A 21,070-nucleotide genomic window follows, 5' to 3' on the forward strand; every position below is an offset into this window, starting at 1 on the left:
CATAAAGTGCTGCTCGATATGAAGTCACGCATTGAACACGTCCCCAGCTTTCCCTTTCTTTAGACGGAAAGAGAAGGGAGGAGGTGCTCGCACTCTGTTCGAGTGCCCTCCTCCGGGAGTTCTCTGTTCTAAAGCGGAGCCCCCTGGGCCTGGGCCTGGCCGGGTGGCTCGGCCGGTTAGAGTGCTGGCCCGATGCGCCCAGGCCGCAGGTGCACGCAAGAGCCAACCAATGAACGCACAGAGAAGGGGAACCACAAGTCAGTGCTTCTCTCTCCCGCTGTCTCTAAAATCAATCGATCAATAAGAAAAAAGAAAGCTGAATCCTCTGAAGACACTAGAACAGACCTTCTTCCTCACTTGTCTCTTCAACGTCAGGTTGAGGTTGGGGCCACTGGAAATTCGGCAGGAAGGCACCTTCATACAACTTCATCAAGTCAATGAGGGGCAACTCGGCTGGAAAGGATGGCAGGAGGAAAGGTGGTTACTTCACAGCAGTGGCGCCAGCTGGCTGGAGCACCTCTGGGAGTCAGGTGGTGCAAATTTGTCCCCAGTCACACGAGCAGCCCCCTGCCCACCGCAGTGCTGGGTGGGGAGACTGCAGCAGCCTCTCCACACACAGGGGTGAGGGGCAGTGGCGTCACTATCTGGGAACCACTATAGCCACTGAAGGGCTTTAAAATGTCCCCAACCTACTCCCCAGCCCCGTGAGTCTGTCCAGGGGTAACTGGAAGCTAGAGCCAGACTCGTGTCCTCATGCAGCCCCACGCACACCTGTGTGCTACATGTCAGTGAAGTCTGTGGTCCAGACACCACACCCCACAGGGGTCGCACCCAAAAGGTATCAGTAAAGGCACCCGCTACGCCCCTAACACCAACCAAAACCCAGGGGCTTCATCTGCTCACAACTCCACAAACAGCTACCAGCCTGGGCTGAGAAGCTGTAGACGTGCAGAGGTGAGTGTAAGCGGCAGTGGGCACGTGTGGGGTCACCACAAGGCTCCTCCCACTTGGCAGTGCGTCTGACCGTTTTGGGACAAAATGCTGCGAAACAGGCACAGGCCTCCCGGGGGGCTGAGGAGGACCCCCAGTGAAAATGGCGACGCAACAAGGTGACTCAGTCAGGGTCCGGCGACACGCTGGGCGCACAGAGACCACCTGTCCCCTGTGGGGGCGAGTTCAGAGGCGAAAGGGAGGAAATGCTCCCATCAGACAGAACATTAAAGACTCGGATCAAACTTTTTAAAAATGCACAACATGTGCCTGAAGAAAGTGCTCCGAGGTCCCTGAGGGGCACGAGGACCCTTGAGTGGGCATCACACAGGTGGTGGCAGCCACCCCAAGGCCACCGCCCACCCTGGTCACGGCCAGGGGGTGTGAGCTGAGAGGGAGTGGCTTGCTCTGGGGGGACCAGCCACCATGCCACCATGCCACCACGACACGAAGGTGCCTGCGTGGCCCACGGGACGTCCCGTGTGAGCCAGGGCTGGCCCGCCCCAGCCCACGGGCCTGGCAGCTGGGGGGCAGCCACATGGGCAGAGGCCAAGGAGACAGACCCTAAGCTCCAGGCCAGGCTGCTCCAGACCCCTGACAGATGGGGGGCGCTGGGCTGGAGCAGTTTCCACGGCAACGCTCACTGTGGTCAGAAGGTTCTACAAGGACACAAACAGCGCAACTCCGTGGCTGGGGGACGATGTGCAGCACTGGGTGTGCACGGCGAAAGGGAAGCCCACCATGCAGCGTGCCTTTCTAGGCAAAAACCAGCCCCGGTGTCTCCAGCACCTGTGGCCCCCATGTCACTGCTGGCAGTGACACATGGCACAGGGCTACAGAAGGAAAACTGTCTCTCTGGAGACGCAGAGCTCCTAACACAGTTTGGCAGGGTTGCTGGACGGAAGACCAACAGATACAAATCGCCTGCACTTCTGCTGTGCGTACCAGCAACCTTTTACTACAACTGCAAAACTGCAGGGTGGGGCAAAAGTAGGGTTACAGCTGTGAGCACGTGGAGCACAAAATTTACTCTTCTGTTATTTACTTACGATTGTATTGTTTCCCGTACAAACAACCGCAGACCTATTTCTGCCCGACCTCGTATAACGCACCTAGAAATGAATCTGACAGGAACAGGCGCGTGGGGCGCAGGCTGGGAAAGCACCTGATGGCGCTGTGGCCCACCAGACACTGTGAGTCCAACCCGGGGAGACGGACCTCCCAGTGGGTGTTCTGTGACCCTGAGCCCAGCATTTTGGGACACTGCCGAGTGGCCGGCACTGCATGTCGGGGGAAACATGGGTGTGTCACCTGCCCTGGGACAGTGGGTTATCTATTTGCGGGGAAAAAAAAATTACACTCTTATTTCACACTACAGACAAAAACAATTCTTGACGGGTTAGACATGCACCTGAGAATAAAAACAAAAAGTTTTAGCCAATACAGGAAAACGTCCTTATATGATGTAGAGCAGGGGTGTCAAACTCATTTTCTCCAGGGGCCACATCAGCCTCGCGGCTGCCTTCTAAGCACCGAACGTACAGCTCCTTGCTCCTGGTTAAGGAGCAGTTACAGTTACACAGCCCTAAATTACATTTGGCCCTTTGAAGGCAACCTCGAGGCTGATGTGGCCACCGGTGAAAATGAGTTTGACACCCCTAATGCAGAGATAAAAAGAGGTTTTTTAAGTAAACAAGGTCAATCAATCCAACAACACTAAAATTAAGAACACCTGCTTATCAAAAGGTACCACGAAGGGAACGAAAATGGGTAAAGGTCATGGCCACACAGACAACTGACACAGAATCCATGTCCGGGACACATGAGGAACACAAGTCAAGAGCGGAAAGAAAATCCACAAGCAGAACAGGCAAAGGCAGGAGGAAGCCCACAGAGATGCTGCTTCTCACCCCCAGACAGGCTGTCGGTGGACACCGAGGGCTCCAGAGACGCGGAGCTCGCCGCAACCACTCTACCCCAAATCCGGCACAAGAGTGTGGCGCAGCCTCGTCAAGCGGACCAGGCACGCACATGTCCTGAAGCCCAGCTCCTCCACGGCCGCAAGCGACACCCGGGGCCGCCAGCGGCCCAGCAGCCCACCTGCAGCAGGCGAGCGCGTGGGGCACTGCCCAACAGGAGCATCAGCACGCTCACACAGCACACAGCAACGTGAACACGACTCCAGAGACGTGCTGAGCGAAAGGCGAGTGGGCAGACCTACGGCAGACGTGTGTGTGAGGCTCTGACACACACAATAGAGCAGCGTGCTCTGGGGCAGGCACAGGGGCTGGGGGCGGAGCCACAGGAGTGACCGATGCAAGGTCCAGGCTACAGCATGGTGCGGCAAGGGCAGAGGGCAGAGGGCAGAGGGCAGACGGGCGCCCAGTGCTCTTCCCACGCGCAGCAGAGCAGCGGGTCTCACAGAGCCCAAGGCCCCGGTGCTCCCCTACCTCACACACACCTGCACCCTTTGCTGGCTCGGTGTCGCAGAGCGTTCTGGCAGGGTGCCCGAGGCCTACCTTCCTTGGCTAGAGTAGACAGCTCCGTCTGGTGGTCCACAGCCCCTTCGTTCGCCTCTTCCTCTTCAATGGTCTCCTCCTCGTCCTCCACTGCAATGGGGACCACCCGATGTCACGAGACAGCCAGCCAGCACTGTGTCAAGCACTACCAGGCTTCAGAACTGCACCAGCCCCGTGCCTTCTAATTTCCCAGGTTAAGTCTGCAGACAGCGAACCCACTGGGACCAAAACACGGGGTGCAGGGAACTCGGCTCCCTGCTGAGCCCCCTGCAGAGGAAGGCACAAGCATGCTGTCTGCGGTCACTATGGATGTGCCATCACCCACAACCACAAGGTCCCAGCCACCGTCTTGAAGGAGCCTTGGCCCTGCACCCTGCACTTCACTCCCAACAGAGACTGGCCCTCAGTGCAGAAGAGTCCACCAGCACCCCCAGCAGAACATGACCATCTACAGCCATCTGTCCCCTGGGCACAAGCCCTTGCCACCTGAGGCCATGCCCGGTAGGCCACACCTTCTCCCCTGCCGGCCCCTCCCGTCAGCACTCCCTGCGGCTCCTCTCCTTGGAACAGAGCACACCCTCAGTCCCAGGCTCCCCCTGCTCCACAGGCCAGCACTCTGTGTCGTCCCCGTAAAGCCCACTGCCCTGAGGCTCCTGGCCAGCAATGGTCCCAGCGACTCCTGGTCACGGTCGCCATGAGTGGGCACCCTGCTCATGAGTTCGGGACCCTGCAGAGGGGACAGCAAAGGGCACCGGGACAGACCTTCATCGTCGGTGAGGGACGTGCTGGCTTTCCGTTTTCTTCCAGGTACCCCTGAGCCCTGAAACAGAAGGAACCCTGCACACCCACGATCTGCAAGCGCAGGTGAGCGCACCCAAGCCGAAGCGCCTATCTGACGTGCACCTCAGAAGACCCTGGGGCCTGTGACAAGCATGCCACCTTCAGGCCTCTGATGCCAGGAAAGGCCCTGGCAGTGGAGGAAATGCCCCGGGAGCCTAGCACTACAGAGAACCAGTACTCCCCCCAAGGTAGGGGGATGTTATCGTGAAAGGGAGCGACACCCGTCATCTCCAGGGTCTCCAGGTAAAAACAGGGACCCCCGCCATACAGACAGACTCGCGCCGCTCCCCCTCACACCCGGCAGGGCAGCTCTGCACTTACCAGAGCACTTCCCAGCAATGCGTCAGGTCCCTTGGGTCTCAACTCCTTTCCTGGAGAGACAGGGAACACAGTCCGCTTCACTACAGCTGTGGTGGAACACCCCCACATACATCAAGGGCGTCTAACATTCCCGCTGAGGGCACAGTGAGTCCCACCCCTCACTCTGCATCGTGGCCCCGGCAAGTGCGCTGGGACGCCCTGGTGCGGAGAAGGGCAGGGGGGCAGCAGCAACGCTCCACGCTCATGATCCACCTGGTCCCACAGCTCGGTGACTTCAGCAGTGGCCACCTCTCCACCTCTTCCTCACCAGTGAAATGGGAGGCATCGTGCCCCCCTCCACCCATCCCTTGCCACTGGCAGCTGCTGCGTGGTGCGTCAAGGAAGTGCACCGGCCACTCGCAGGGGCTCCTCGGGGCACACGCCTCAAGGAGTCCGCCTCCCTGTCTGGGGACTGGCCAAAGGGGACATGCTCAGGCCTCAATTCTGAGAGCACCCCAAAGCTGGTCAAGCCCAAAGTTGCCTCAACCAGCAAATCTCAAAAGAACAAAAATACACACTAGGGCAGTGGCACCGAGGGCACCATGGCCATCAGGCCCCACAGGGTCATGTGCGGCTGCTGAGCAAACAGCCTCCCGGGGAAGCCCCACTGTCACCAGGCCCGGGAGCACAGAGCTGGGACAAAGTCCAGTCTGAAAAAGGTGAGGCTTTTGGGAAGTCTCATACCTTTCCTGGAGACTTTCTGTAAATGTAAGGCCTTCTTCCTTTTCTCTTCTAATTCTACTTGTAGTTTTATTTCCACGACCTAAATGCAGGAGTTAAAACACAGAAGCACGCGACTGAGGAGTAAGCTAAGGCAGCTCTCAGATGCGCTGTGATGGGAACCCACCCACACAGGCGGGGGTCCCAGTGATCCACTACCTCACTGCACCTGCCCGACCCCATCAGGTGCCAAGGTCTGAATTTTGGGAAAGGGGAGTGGGAGCTGCCACTCTGAAGAGAAGCTGCCTTAGTGACATGACGCCCACCCCTACAAGCCACGGGAGGGTCTCTTGGGAAGTGGCAGACACACGGCACAGGCAGCAGCCACGTGTGTCCACATGCAGCCAGAAGCAGAGCAAGAGCCCCCTCCTTCAAGCAGCCACACCGCGAGAGCCACGGCGAGTGAACCCGCCCTTGCACAGCCTTCTCAGGGCCGCAGGCTCTGCCCCATCACCGGCCCCGACAGCCTAGGTCTCAGGACCCTGCCAAAACACCGTACTCACCTGTTCAATGTTTGACCAGAAATACTCTATTTCTCTAGCGGTCGAGGCAGCGATCCGTCTTAATCGGTTCTGCTCCTCCCTCTTCCCCCTTTCTTCACGAAGCTTCTTTTCTTCGTGATGGCGTGCCACTGTCCTGACGAGCTGACAAGTAAAAGTTTGAGCATTCCCCGTGTTAGTCTGTGTCACATCGCGCTCCAAGAAAGGCACAGAAGTTCCTCAAACACGTTCTCAGCCTGGGACAACCCCATCTGAGTCGCAGCCCCGTGTGCCCGGAAGGCCATCAGAGGCTAGGCGGGGAGACACGCAGCTCACGGCACTGAGTTCCCAGCACCTTCAAGTGAACTGACAGCCACAGGTCCCGTCTTACCCACCTTCTTGGCGGCAGCCACCTTCCACCGCCGCTCCTGGGCGAAATCAGTGGCCATCCACTGCATCTCCTCCAGCAGGTAGTCCCAATGTGCACGGGGCCGCGGGGCCTCCTGCAGCTTCGGCAGCCGCCTCAGGGACCACAAGCCCTCCTTCCTCAGCTCGGCCACCCGCTGATGGACCTGGTTCTCCTGTGAGGCAGGGCGGGCAGCATGTAGTTGTTCACTGTACCCCGAACTCAGACCCCACGCTTGTGAGACCTGCTGCCGGCTATCTCAGCAGCGAAGGTTAAGACTCGGACATGAAGTCAGAAGGAATGGACAGACGACTGTCCAGAGCCTTAGAAGCTGAAGCAACAGGCCTACCGTCCCAGAGCCACGGCCGAGGCCCGTGCTCACACTCACAAGGGAAAGAACACAGGCCTGCAATCTGCTTCGACCCCATCAGGAAGGCGGACAGACCAAATACGGCGGGCCCCACGTCCCTGCATTACACCGGGGACAGGGTGGGCTAGGTTTACCGGAGCCCACCTGTCTTGCTGTTTCTTTTAATGCCTCTAATGGGGTTGAACAGAGCAACTGCCCAGGCCCCAACGAACAGCAAGAGCCACCAGCTAGGCTGTGAGCCTCACCAAAATGGGGGCCCTGAGCACTGTCCCTCAGACTATGACACACGCCACCTCCCAGTACCTCACCCACAGCCTGTGATGACAGCAGAGCAGACTGCTGCCTTCAGCACAGGAAAGATGCCACAGGACTCTCCCTCCCCCAGCACAGGTCACATGGCCGGTGTCAACTGTGCCCCCCTAACCACAAAGCACGCCGCCTGTGCTCGCTGCTGGGCGAGCAGCTGCCAGCTGCTGCGTCTCGAGAGGAAAGAAGCTGTGTGTCACAGGCTGGAAGGTGCCAGCCCCTCACCAGCGCCATCTGCTCTGCCAGCTTGTCCTGAGAACTCTCCTGGGGCGCGGCTGCATTCTGAGCTGGGCTCTGCGGTTTTGAGGGGGCCGACACAGCTGCCCCTGGGGACCGGGAGGCGACTGGAGACAGCGACTTGCTGGCTGCTGACGAGGGCCTATTCACCGGGGAGGCCCGTGCGGCTGAGGGTCCTGGGCCCGAGATGCTGCCAGGAGCCACGGACGAGGTGGAGGAGGTAGGCGGGGGCCGTGCACAGGGCTGCATGGGGTCTGTGGGTAGCCTTGCGGACGTCACTGTCTGGCAGGTAGAAAACAGGTGACAGGTGAGGACAGTGATGGCCCCTCCCCAGAGCAGTGTGAACGAGCACCCGCCACACAGTCCCGGCCAAGTTCCGCCCTGCCGCCACACACGGCCACGGGTGGCCACGCAGACCCCACCGCAGACATACACTTGTTCCTGTCGTCTCATCTCAGACTTTTCCCCTTTTTGCCTTTCCCAGCCTTTCTCCTGTTTTTTGATGAATTTTTTAGCACTGTCATCATGTCAGCTATCCTTAATCAACAACTACGAGACGCTCATTGCACCCCCGCCCTGAGCGGCGCCGCGCAGCCCTCCCATGCTGGCAGGCTGCAGGTGAGAGTCCTGCCTGTGTGGCAGAGACCAAGGCACAGCGATGGGACCCCTGCCCCCGCTGAAGATGAAGGTTAGCCTGTCAGGATGGAAGTGGGGCAGTGGACAGTAGGGCGGGTCAGGCAGCTGCCACAGCCTGGGGGGGCCAAAGACAGTAGACGCAAAATATAGCAGGTTCATAACCCAGGCCACGCATTTCCCAGCATGCGGCTTGTCTCTGCATGTCAAGCCATTTCCTTCTGCTGGGGGTCGGCAGCAGAGCTGCAGGAACCACAGGGCTACGAAGCCTATGGCCCGTGATGCTCCCTCTCTCTGCCCTAGAGACAGCCTGCCAACCCCACGCTGAGGAGGGGCAAGTTTCTGCCGGTTCTGTATGAGTCTTCTCAACAATCACATCCCACAGCTGGTCCTTCAACAAGGCAGGTAAGCAGATCTGAGAAAGGCCTCAGTGCCGCTGGAAGTCAGCACATGTTCACGAGACTCAGGGCCATGGAGACATAGCCAGGGATGCCTGGAAAGGCTGCCTTCCTGCCTGTGGGCACCCTCCCTCTCCAGCAGGTGGACAGAGCTTCGACATGTACCTACACGAACAGGGCAGCAAATCACAGCACCTCCAGTCACTGGCCGAGATGCACAGCCTCTCTGACCATAGGTTTTTTCACAGGTAAAATGGAGACCATACAGACCCTACCTCACAGGGCCGCCAGGTAGAAGGAATACAAGAATGCTGACAATGTGCTCGCCACACCACCTGATGCATGCATGGGTGGTGGTGAGGCAACGGCGGCTCTGACTGTTCTAGAAGATCAAGCTCTGCAGTGAGTCTCAAGAAACCAGAGAGAGGCTGAACTGAAAGCCCAGGAAGGCCCTTGTCAGTGGGGGGAGGGGCTCTCTGAAGTGGCTTCGGCACACTCACTGACTCGACCCCTGGATGTGTGTCTGCAGAATGCAGAGCCTGGTTCTTGGGGCATGCCCTCGGCGAGCCTGGGAGATGGTTCGGAGCAGCACCCCCCCCAGCCTCGTCTCTACCCTCGTCACACAGGCTCTTGCCCCTCTGCACTCGGCACATCAGGTGGAACAGAGACCACGAGGCCCTTCGCACGGCTCCCTGTTCTGAGTGCAGCTTTTCTGATGAGTCAGTGATGACAACTGTGATTACGGACCTCACTTACTGTACAAATAAGTCACCTCTCAACTGCTGGCTGAGTCACCCAACACGTGGAGGAAGCAGAGAGCAGCGCGTGCACACCTGCCTCCCGCCCCTCCACCCTCCTACAGAGCCTGAGGCCCAGAGTACCTGCGGCTGGGACGGTGGCAGAGGGGCCTGCATCTGCACCTTCCCGGGCCCCGGGCTGAGCAGGGCCGGCTGTGCAGGCTGCGAAAGCACAGGTAGCTGGCCAGCGGGGGGTGTGGGGAGGGGGGCGTTGGGCTGCTGGGCCTTCACCGGGACATGCAGCTGTGTCGGTGGCTCCCCCATGGGTGGCTGCGGCGGGAACTGCAGCGCAGGCGACAGGGACACAGCTGGGAGGCCAGCCGGGGGCAGCCTGCCAGGCAGTGGCGGTGGCGGCGTGTGCAGGCTGGCAGCGTTCTGCACCGGAGGTCCTGTGGATGGGTCGTACTGCTGCTGGCTTTGCTTCTGTCCGGTCAGCTGGGCAGTCTGGGGAGCAGGAGGCATCCCTCCTGCAAGACAGCGAAGGCCCCACCGGCACTGACTCTGGAGCTCAGAAGTGGCGACAATGAGTCAGACATCACCTCCCAGGGCTTGTCACAGACCCGTCCCTCAAAACCACTGCACGTGCAAATGGGACGTTTCTGGTGGGGAATCTGAGTTACATCAGATCTAATGTTATAACTGAGCACACAAAGAAGGACAGAAGGAGCTGGACCTTTGCAAGTTAGCACCAAGCAGGACAGCACTGAATAACCACAGGGGTCCCTACCACGGCAGCAACTATGAAAACACAGGAGTGGAGACTGGAGAGAAGCCCAAGGACAGGGACGTGGGTGGCTCGTTAAAGGGACAAGAACTAGACTCCGGGATGGGGGTCTTCATACTGCGCTAACCAAGGCTCAAGAACACCCCAATTTCAGGAGCCACTTCAACCGTGCCAGCTCGACTGCACGCGCTTTAGTCTGCCGCAGGGTCTAGACCTCTCCGCACTCTCTCCTTCTGAGCTACAGGAGCTGGTTCTGGTGCTGGGTCTTACCTTGAACTGTCGGCATTAACTGCTGGAGAGGAACTCCTGCATTCACCCCTGGGTGCTGGAAAACTACCCCTTGGTGACCCACTTCAAGTCGAGGTCGTTTAGACTGCTCTAGAATAATTTTCAGAAAAGGTGCAGTTTGATGTAAAATAAAACCACAAAGCAGTAGAAAAAACATGTGTGTTTTTATAGTATCTGAACAGGGGGCCTTTCTATGCATGAACCAAAATCCAGAAGCCATAAAGATTGATAAATATTTCTTTTCATTAAAAATTTGCAAACATAAGGAAAAGCATTTTAAAAAGGCAAAGGACAAGCAACAGCCTAGGAGACAATATCTGCAGCACACACACGGTGGGCACGTGGCTGGTTTGCTCAACGTCCAGAAAGCTCCCACAGTGACGCACAAAGCATGGAGACCAGACAGATGACACGGGCAAAGAAAAACCAGCTTGCAGGGGGCAGAGCCACGGCAGGTTAATTCACAGGAAAAGGTTCTGAGCAACCTTATCAAAGTTAACTCCATACCGAAGCAAGAAACTTAATATTCACCCATCAGATACACGAAGGTCAAGAGACTGATCATAATAAAATGGCCCAAACATGTGAGAAGCAGTTGTTGACAGGAGTGGACAGTGGCCCAGCCCTCTGGAGGGTCACTGAACACTGCCAGCAGTTAAATGCACAGCTGCTTTTCTAGCAGTTTCGTTTCCAGAGTTTTTCCTTAACATACACCAATAAACATATTGGAAAAAACGGAAGACTAGTGTTCAACCCTGTGTTGATTATAACAGACAGCAGGTGGTGCTCACAAATGAACACTGACCACGGTCTGAAGGGTAAAGAAGGAACCACCTGTGCAATGGAATACTATGCAGCCATCAAAAAGTGCAAGGCCCGTGGATGGGAAAGATGGCCTGGTAAGTCAGTATCAAAGATAACAGTGTAGCCCTGGCTGGTGTGGCTCAGCGGATTGAGCGTTGGCCTATAAACCAAAAGGTTGCTGGTTTAATTCCTGGTCAGGGCACAACCCTGGGTTATGGGCCAGGTCTCCAGCTGGGGGCGTGCAACCAGTTAATGATTCTCTCTCTCTCTTCCTTCCCCCTTCTCTGAAAATAAAATAAAATCTTAAAAAGAGAAAAAAGACAACAGTGCACATGTGATCCCAGCTGAAGGCTTTGAGAACGACACATGTCACAAAGCTTGTGTGGACGGAGTGTGGAAATGCACAAACGTTACCAGCAGCTACCTCTGTGGCTAGGGCGTGGGCAGGAAATACCAAGCCAGAGGTAGGTTAAGTGACACCTTCCGAACTGTGTAAAATCTTTATATAAAATGTATCAAGTCTGTAATCTGAACAAAAAGTTCAGTCTGAGAGAGCAAAGGGCAACTTGGAAGAGCAGACGGTTTGACACCTGATCACACCACAAGGACTCAAGGAGCCCAGAGGCGCACTGCGGACAGCAGCACATGGGACACCCGCTCCACTCGTGAGCTGGGGCCTCTGGCGCCATGGATGTTCACAGAAACACTCCCCACCAGGACCCCTAACTTTCAAAGTGGACATGAGTCAGACTCAGCTCCTCAGCCCCCACGCTCGAGAAACCCGTGGCCCCTGAGCAGTGGGCCCCACTGAGGAGCAGGGAGCAAACCGGCTGGGGGTCCCACACGTACCTGCCGGGGGGCCCGCCGTCTGCCTCTTAAAAGGGTCCGTTTCTGCTGCACTTCCAGCCCCTGCCACCAGGGTCCCTGCGAGGGCTTGCTGCTGAAAAACAATGAAAGAATCAGGCTTGGGTGGCTTAAGTGCATTGTAACAATAGATAAAACTACCACAACTACCCCAACCACTGACCTCGTTCCTTTTTAATACGAAATACCTACCAACGTACTTAAATATACATATGCGATGTATATTTCTACATAATAAATAATTCAAAGTTCTAACTTACCTCTGGAAGCAAGAAAGGACTTGTAAAAGGTCAGTTGTTCTGGTTTTAAAAGGCACTGCAGACCAGTGCGAGCCCACAGCCCTCCTGGCGGGGGCTGGCCGTGCCCGGCACATAGGCGGGCGTGGAGGGATGGGAGTCCGAGACAGACTCCCGCTCAGCCTCCCTGGCCAGTCTCCCCGCCTGTCATCGCTTACCCCCAAAACAAAAGCTGGACAATGAAAAGAAAGGTTGGAACTGTTTTCCTACAGGAAAATGACACTAAAACCCCAATTAACAAGTCTGATTCATTTGAATCTTCAAAACGGTGCCTGGACAGGCGGCGCCCTGCCTGGCACACTCGGTGTGTGAAACAGGGTCACTGAGTCACTGGCTCTGACTGCCTGAATGAGAAGCCGCTGGCCGAGGCGGGGCTGCGTTGGGGCGCCTGCACCTCCCGCGTCTGCACCACCCCTGTAGCGGCACTTTAAACGCCAAGGGTGGTGTCCCACGGCTGTGAGTGGCTTGTTTTTTTTATTCAAGGACGACCGCTCTGTTTAGTGAGGCATTTCAAATGTGCAAGTCCCAACCGCCTAAACAAAGTCACTGTCCCTGCGGGGCTGCTGACCCTACAGCCTGAAGAGGGGACACGGCATGGCTGGTTGCAGCCAGGCTGCAGGCCACCACCTCACAGGCCAGGCTCAGAGTGCCTGAGGGGAGAGTGAAGCACCCAGTTACATTTAAGGAAGATGGGGGACAGGGAGGGAGGGAAGGAGAGGTGGAGGGAAGAAGGGAGAGATGGGCAGAGGATAAGAATGAGTTGAAAAACAGATGATATGTGAACAGTGGCTACCTCTCAGGAAAGAATTACAAGGAATTTATCACCTGCGTGTGTGTTTCCCAGACATTTCACAGTGAACATGTATTATTTACATAATCAGAAAAAGAGTTTTTAAATAAAGAAACTGATAAAGGGCTCTGCACCCAGCAATGGCCAAGTGCGTCCTACTGGACCAAACGTACTCCAGATAAACAGCAACTCCAGAGGAAACAGAAACCCGCCGCAGGGGCAGCCACAGGGCCTGCAGCAGCTCTGCTCTCACAGCATGAACGTGGGGCCCAGACGCCCAGCCCCCCATCTGTAAGCGCTGGAGCAGGGCAGGAGGCCAGCAGTGAGGAAGGAGACTCTCCACAAAACCAGGCTGGACACAGGGAGGGCTCCCGCTCTTAGCGCCACTGCCTCCGGAACCTTGCAGGCACAGAGGCCCGAGCACAGCAACAAGTCTTCCCGTCTAGTCGCGGCGGCTACTGCAACAGAAGAGCAGCCCACACTTCTCGGACTCCCTGCAGCCGCCAGTCACCACACTGGAAACCCAAGTCAAAACCACTCCGAAACACAGCCAGGAGAAGACACGAGCCACACTCTGAAAACCATGGAGGGACACACGCTGACTGCCAACAGCCGGGAGCCGCAGTGAGGATTTGCCAGTGGCTCTAAGGAGTATGCCTGGGACTAAGGAAAACCCGTCATCTGAAGGACAGAAATAAAGAACTGTTCAAATAGGAAACCCATCGGCAATCCTAGAACTGAGAACTAAAACATTAGAAATAAAAAATGCACCGGAAGGCTGAGCAGCAGCGTGGGGTAAGGGTCAGGGAGCTGGAACAGAGCCTCGGCCTGGGGCGCACTAGGGCTGCGGTCACGAATATGGCCCATGCTGCTCATGGGCGAACAGAGACGCACCGCCCTGCGCAGGGAGCTGGGCAGGGGGCTGCCGTGACCGCCACCGTCATGCTACTTCCTGCAGGCTGGGAACAACTGGAGGGAATGAGAAGCCTTCCCAACAACATGGTGCTGGAAGACCGAAGACCCCTGTGAGAAGACTGACGAGCTGGACTTCATTAGAGTGAAAACTTCTCATCAGACACACCGAGGGGAAAGGCCGACCTCCCTGCTCCTGACTTCTGCACTGCCCTGACTCCCGGTTTCAGGATGATTTTCAGTTTATCTTACACCATGTCCACGACTATTTTATCAGGAAACGTACTGCGGGCTTTAAAATGCAAATTGGATTTTAACCACCAATCACGTATCAGGACTGAGTAAGAAGAAAGAAATTCTCACAGAGAAAAGGGAAACCCTTGGATGGGAACTGAACTCTGGCTGCTGCCCACATAAGAGCGAGAACATCAGAACAGACTCTACCCACCGACGACAGCAGGGTTCCCAGCGGTCTGGAGAGCGCAAAGGAAAGAACACCGGAAGGCTGAGAGAGACACCGAGCACGCCTGCTGCCCTAGCGAGACACAGGCTTCCCCGAGCTGCAGGGAGAGGTGAAGCCGGAGGTTGCAGGTGCAGGGACTGGGGGTGAATCTCTGCCTGATATGAGCAAGCAGACAAAGTGCACAGTGAGAGGGTAAGATGGGGACCTCCCTGAGCCCCTCACCAGGACTCACAGCCCACGGGCAGGACGAGAGACTAGATGGCCCCAGGCCGGCCCAGGTAACAGAGGAAAACGCACTTTCATCCTGAACGTGTGTCCACTGAAACAAGGTGTGCCGCCACTTCACACCTACAGACTTTCACCTACACACAGTCACACACGAGCACGTGTGTCAGAATGAAAGACAATGGTTGGGGCAGGGTTACAGAACTATGAGTATTCATTTTTTCTAACATCAGAGTTGTTTAATCTTCAATGAGGACGGTTTTTCTGATCTAAATAACTGAAATAAAAAGTGTTACTTTGCATACAGTAACCACACTCCAGAACAACCCTCAAACCTGGGCAGCAGAAAGAGCAATCCTCTCGGTTCACTTCCAGAACTTAACTAGCAGCATAGTGTATAGTAAGAACCTCACGACCGGCTGCAAATAACAAAACTCGCCCTGAGGCTCCGTCTTACACTCTCTGGAGAACGCTCAGCAGCGCGCAGGCCTGCCCACACTGGGAGCCCTCGCGGGCGCTAGCCGGTCCCTAAGCCACACCCTACAGCGCACGCCAGAGGCAGACCCCTTGCTCACCGACGCGGCGCCTGAGTTTTTAACCAGGTAGAATAGACAGAACCTAACATTAGAAAAGTGGTGTGAATGAACTCCAGTTCCTCAAAGCGATGGGAGTGTTAAATGAAACGAGGTGTGCGTGCACTGCGGCGCGTCCCACAAAAGCCGGCCGGGACAGTGGCCAGGACGGTTGTTAGGACAGTGAAACCGCAGGCCGCTGGCCCTTTCCTCTGACGGAAGCCTCGCGTGGTCCTCTCCCTAGACAAACGTGTGGGCACGCGCCCTGTCACACGCAGCACCTCTGCCCTCACCAGGTGCCCTGGGGCCTGTGGAAGCAGACAGGGGCCGTGTGCATGCCACACAAGGTGCTCTGGACCTATTTCTGGGGTTTCCCGAGTCCGCGTAAATTGGTCAGTATAAAAACTCTACAACTAGTTGTGAGTGAGAAAACTCGTGCTGCGGTTTTCTAAAAGAAGACAAAGGTGCTGCTCCTTTCGACCCACTCCCGAGAGACTCCCGTCTCCCGCTTCCTTAGACTTCCACACGGGCTCGCCTCAGAACCCTGCAACTCCCAGGGAGACGTCTCAGTTCTCCTCTCAGTCTCCTGAGACTTTTTACTACGACATGTATCCTACACACGGAAGGGATTAACACACGCATGCAATTTTGAAAGCACGGGGAAAGTTAATCTGGATTTAGTGGGATGTGGGTGTCCACTGAACACTCCAGCTTTCTCTCCGTTTGAAGGTTTTCTCAGTAAAACGCTGAGGGGACGTGGGAAGCCTCACCTGCGCAGCTGGAGACAGCAGCCGTGCAGGGATCACCCACGGAGTCATCCCCAGGCTCAGCAAACAAGTTGCCGCTGTGCCCTGCAGACCCACGCAGGCTGGCAGCCAGCCTGGGAGCACTTCCCACAGCGCCCTCACCCGCGGTGCCGGCTGCACACGGCATCGGTCGGTTCTGCTTCCTGGTGAACTGCCCCTGACAAATTCTGCACCTGCCTTCTCCCGGAAGCCCAGGGGTGGCACAGGGCACTGTGGAGACCAGCTCTCACACGGGGCCCTGAGCTGTGACTGGCAACTCCCGTTGGCATCCCCTGTGGAGGGTGCACACCTGCGGGTTTGCGTGGCTGCCAGCGGACAGTTCGGTTCTTTCCAGTTTGGGGCTTCCACAGACAATGCTGCAGGAACATCACTATACGCGGTTCTGGCGCACAAACCTGGGAGTGCCCTGAGAGCACCTGCTGGTCAAAGGGCCTGCCCACGCGCACCTCCTCCACACCACGCCTCCACACTCACCCCAGGGGCAGTGGGAATCCCACTGGTCGCATCAGATTCTCTCCAGTGTTGTTCCCAGCCCTCTGGTGAGTGTGACAGGGAGTCACCGTGGAGACTGCACACCTTCACCAGCCTGCAGGCCCTCCTTGCGTTCACCACCCGAGTTCCAGTGCCAATCCCTACCAGTGTGGCCCGCACACCCACCCGTGCGGTGCACTCCTCTGCACACTCCCGGGGAGGTGCCCAAGAGTCAACACTCTGACAGTCTCTGAGTTAGCAACTCTCGTCTTCCATCGTATCAAATGCACAAGAGAAGCCCCAGTGCCCTGGGTTGAGATTCATTTTTCCCACCAGTAGGAGGCAGGCTGCTTGCTCCTCGCACACACTGAACCTCTGTGCCTGGAGGGAGAGCTCCCAGGGAGAGCACTCAGAGTGCGGAGTGCATCTCGGGGAAGGGGAGTCGGAAGTGTGCCCATGCCACTTTGGAGGGGCTCCAACTGGCCAAAGTACAGATCACTTGAGCATCGAGAACAGCGGGGAGCGGGGAGGCTGAGCAGCAGACTCACAGGGCCACAAGGGGAGGTGATGGAAGTGGACAGCCTGACAGGCATGTGGGTTCCACGGGCACTTGTCATACTCACGATGCATGCATTCCCTGCTCACAAACCTCACCTCAATCTGTACGATTCCCCACATTTGCAGACCAAAGAAGAAAAACATCACAAGATCACGGGAATAGATGCAGAAACAGCATCTGAAGAAATTCAACACCCATTCACGAGAAATAATAGAATTAAAGGAATTTCCTTAACCCGCTAAAGGACACCTACCAAACCTACAGCTAACATCAGGCGCAATGGGAAAAAGTGAGTGCTTTCCTGGTATGGACTGGAAAGAAGGGAAGAAGGTCTGTTCTCACCACTCCCACTCTGGTCTTCGCCAGCGCCATACAGCAAGACAATGAAGCAAACACAAAGGTAGGGAAAACCAATAAATCTTCCTTTCTTTGCAGACATGACTCCCTCTGTAGAAAAGCCCATGAAACCTACAAAAAAAAGCTCCCGAAACTAATAAACGAGTTTAGCAAGGCTGCAGAATAGAGGTTCAAGTAACCAACTGCATTCCTGTATACTTGCAATGAACAACGAGAGTTCTTAAGTGTCAGTACCAGGCACAATGCTACAGAAAAACTGGAGTACTTGAGTATGAACCTAAAAACACACACAGGACTGGGATGCTGAAAACCACACCACAGGGAAGAGGGAGAACAGAGAGGCCCACAGCAAGTGCAGAGACGCACCCCATTCCAGGACGGGAAGGGACCACTACCCCCTGCTGGTCCGCGGACTCAGTGCCATCCCAGGCAAAACCCTGGCAGGAGGGTGTGTGGAGCTACAGTCACCAAAACAGTTTCAGAAGGACACAGTCGAAGAGCTCACACGTGTCAATCCCGAGACCCACCGCACAGCGCCCGCAGTCAGGGCAGAGTGGCAGCGGTGCCAGCCCAGGTGCAGCTGAGCAGAAGGGAGGGTCAGAGGTGGGCCCACACAGACGGACGCGACAGACCCCCGGCACACACACACACACATACACGCGCGCGAAGTCAACTCAACACGCCCAGCACAGTCTGTTTTGCCAGGTACTGGGACGACTGGATAGCAAGATGCGAAGAAATGAACTCACACTCGCCACAGAAAACGTCACTCACAATGAATCACTGAACAAAATGTAACACCTGAAACTACACCACTTCTAGAAGGAAATACAGCATAAAATTTCTGTGACCTTGGGTTGGACAAAGTGGTTCAATATGATATCAAAAGCATGATCCGTAAAAGAAAAAAAAATTTTGAAAAAAACAGATATCAAAATTTAACTTTTGCTTTGTAAAAACAGTATAAAAGATAAACCACAGAACAAAAAAAATTGCAAATGTACATCTGACAAAAAACACATCCAGATTATTGTGCCACAATAAAACAAAAGATGCAATGAAAAAGATGGGTGAAAGCCATGGCTGGTGTGGCTCAGCGGACTGAGTGCCAGCCTGGGAGCAAAAGGGTCGCCAGTTCGATTCCCAATCAGGGCACATGCCTGGGTTGTGGGCCAGGTCCCCAGTAGGGGGTGCAAAAGAGGCAACCACACATTGATGTTTCTCTCCCCGTCTCCCTCCTTTCCCCACTCTAAAAATAAATGAATAAAATCTTTTAAAAAAAGAAGATGGGTGAAAGAAAGGAACAGACACTTCCCCAAAGAAGACGCACAAACATCAAACGAACACACCACACTCATTCATCGCCACTAGTCTCCAGAGCCGTACAATTTAAACCCCCAGGTTACTGGCAGGAAGATGACGAAAGACCTGAGCTGCCCGTCACGAGCGCTGGGGAGAGTGAGGACTGGCACAGCCACCGTGGAGAAGGTGGGCAGTGTCTTGAGGAGCTGAACACACATGTAACTAAACCACCCAGCCGTCTGTCCTCCAGGTATTTACCCAGATGGAACAAAGGCCGGTGTTCACATGAAAAACTGTACGTGGACATTCACTGCAACTTCATCCCTAAGTGGCAAAAGCTGGAGGCAACCCAACGGTCCTTCCAAGGTGACGGGACACACGAGCAGCACTCGGCAAGACCGAAGCAGACTGCTGGCACGTGCAGGCACACGGCCACTCCGGTGTGCAGTGCTGACGGCAAGCAGCCAGAATGAGAGGCAAGGACAGAATGGTTCCATTACACCTCGTCCTGGAAAAGGCCGAATCACAGAGGTGCAGGCAGAGCCGAGGGGAGGGCTTGGGAGGGAGTGGGGGGGGGCTGGGGGGGCTGGGGGGGGGGTGGGCAGGGCCCCTCCGTCTAACTGCGGTCACACGGCTCTATGTGTCTGTCAGGGCTCCTGAGACTGCAGCCCAGAAAGAGGAAATGCTGCCGCTAGGGTGAGTGTAAATGAACAAATGAGTAAATGCTGTCAGTGACACGTCACAACCCGCTAATGAAAGTAAGAATCCGTACCCAGACACGCAAACTGAAAAGAAGGCTCGTCAGCACAGTACGCCGCCAACACGTGTAAAAGCCATGAGGGAGCTAGAAAACCCACTCTGCGGTCTCTAAGGTGACAACTGATTCCAGCAAGACTCATCAGCAGGTGCTAGGGTTCATGGTCGAAATTTCAACAGACACTAGATATTTATACGTGGTCTCAAAACATCCTCCCCAAAGTACCTATCATTTACCCAAAGAAAAAGAATGACCTTCCACTGGAAAAGCCGTGTGGCCCAGTAACGGGACATGCTGGCATCGTGGCCTCCTCACGCAGCCGAGATGGACCCAGCGTCCCTCCTGGGGCATCTCTCTCTCCGAAAGGCACGGCCCATGTCAGACACAAGGCCACGGCAGACAAGCCCACGTCACAGCATGTGCTGGACGTGACTGGCCTGGACCCCTTAGAAACAGGAAGGCCCTGAGAGACTGGGGGGCCGTCCCCGATGAAGGAAGACGAGGGACCCCCAACTGCAGGGGAAACCACAGAGGACGCATCTGGACAGGCGACTGCTGCCTGAGTGGCGGCTGAGTCACCAGACTGCCTCCCCGCGAACTCTCCTGACCCAGCCGCTGTGCCGCGGCCAGGCCAGAGAAACGCACACCCAGGACGTGCGGAGTGTCTCAGGATAAAAGTGGGTGACTAGAGAGGGAGGGCGTCTGCCACCTCCTCTCCAGCAGCTCAGGGGACAGGTGTGTGTGCGTGTGTACGACAGAGAGGATGAGGGTGATGCAAACGGGCAGAAAGTTAGCAACGGGGACACTTGGGTAAGGCAGGTAAAGGGAGCTCTTTGTACAATTACTGTAGCTTTTAATAGGTGTGAAACTGTATCAAAATTAAAACTAAAATAACATTGTAATAACTAATGCATGGTGTACAAGGTGAGTGCTGGACCGAGTCAGTCACTTTGTAAGTTATATAAATGTCTAATTTCTATGGTATGCCCCTGAAACTAATATGTCAACTATAGTTGAAAACTAAAAACTTATTTTTAAAAATTAAAAATGTAAAAATGTTAAAAACTTATCACAAGGTGAAACTGTGTTCAGAACCCAGCACAATCTATTCCAAAACTACTAGAATCGGACCTATACTTTTAGGCCCTTGGCATCATTACTGAACACTGGGTGACTTGACTTCCAAACACGTAAAAATAATCAGTCTGCGCTAACACCCACGCGGGAGCCTGAGGCCCTGACGATCTCAGAGGTTTCACAACGGTGTTTCTTCCAGCTACAGAAAATACCGAGTTGTCATCTGCTTTAATCCTTCTCTTCCCGCTTCTGTTTTGCACTGTTCTCCAGAGCACAGAGAGGGGACACAGGGGACCCACATGGAACACAGCACACGAGGCGCCCCGGCACACAGTGGACAGGACCGTGAGGACTGGACGACATGCACACTAAAGCTACGACTGCAGCACAGGCCCACACAAAAGTAGTGCATCAGCTCTGGGCTGTTGTTCGCTCATGCAACTTAACCGTGTAGTTCTGTATGCAGGACGACTCCTTTATTTTTTAAAAATAAGGAATGGGCTCTGGAAAAAAATGCTAAGAGCAAATAGTAATTGAAGGATAAAATACCTGGATGAAGGGAAAGCTTAGGATGAGGCTACATTTGAGAACCATCGACAAGTACCTGAAATGGTTGCTGCTGGGATGAAAAAGCAGCAGAAACATTTGGCGGAAGCTGGGTTGCTATAGCAACGGGAGTACCAGTCTGCCCATCCTTTCCTGTCACAACCTTTACCTGAGAGGAAATATTTTGAGAAAAAAAGGCAAC

At 55.4% G+C, this 21,070-nt stretch overlaps 1 protein-coding gene across 16 annotated transcripts in view; it reads right to left on the reverse strand.

Moving 5' to 3' along the window:
* The window catches only part of EP400 (E1A binding protein p400), an 82,784-nt gene that overhangs the window by 46,461 nt on the left and 15,253 nt on the right, over window positions 1–21,070 (reverse strand). For 8 of the 16 annotated variants that reach the window (XR_008427411.2, XR_008427412.2, XM_053929044.2 and 5 more), the window contains 12 exons: window positions 20,927–21,037; window positions 11,721–11,811; window positions 10,050–10,157; window positions 9,140–9,522; window positions 7,216–7,509; window positions 6,304–6,489; window positions 5,933–6,073; window positions 5,394–5,472; window positions 4,671–4,720; window positions 4,272–4,329; window positions 3,510–3,599; window positions 346–453 (listed from right to left, as the gene is read on the reverse strand). Coding sequence is in view for 14 of the 16 variants with exons in the window: in XM_053929044.2 (XP_053785019.1) it covers window positions 346–453; window positions 3,510–3,599; window positions 4,272–4,329; window positions 4,671–4,720; window positions 5,394–5,472; window positions 5,933–6,073; window positions 6,304–6,489; window positions 7,216–7,509; window positions 9,140–9,522; window positions 10,050–10,157; window positions 11,721–11,811; window positions 20,927–21,037 (1,699 nt within the window). In the remaining 2 variants the exon portion in view is untranslated. The remainder of the gene's footprint in view (window positions 1–345; window positions 454–3,509; window positions 3,600–4,271; window positions 4,330–4,670; window positions 4,721–5,393; window positions 5,473–5,932; window positions 6,074–6,303; window positions 6,490–7,215; window positions 7,510–9,139; window positions 9,523–10,049; window positions 10,158–11,720; window positions 11,812–20,926; window positions 21,038–21,070) is intronic. The other 8 variants (XM_053929041.2, XM_053929040.2, XM_053929046.2 and 5 more) reach the window with 6 other exon arrangements.

Source organism: Desmodus rotundus, chromosome 7, assembly GCF_022682495.2.
Source record: "Desmodus rotundus isolate HL8 chromosome 7, HLdesRot8A.1, whole genome shotgun sequence".
Classification (NCBI taxonomy): Eukaryota; Metazoa; Chordata; class Mammalia; order Chiroptera; family Phyllostomidae; genus Desmodus; species Desmodus rotundus.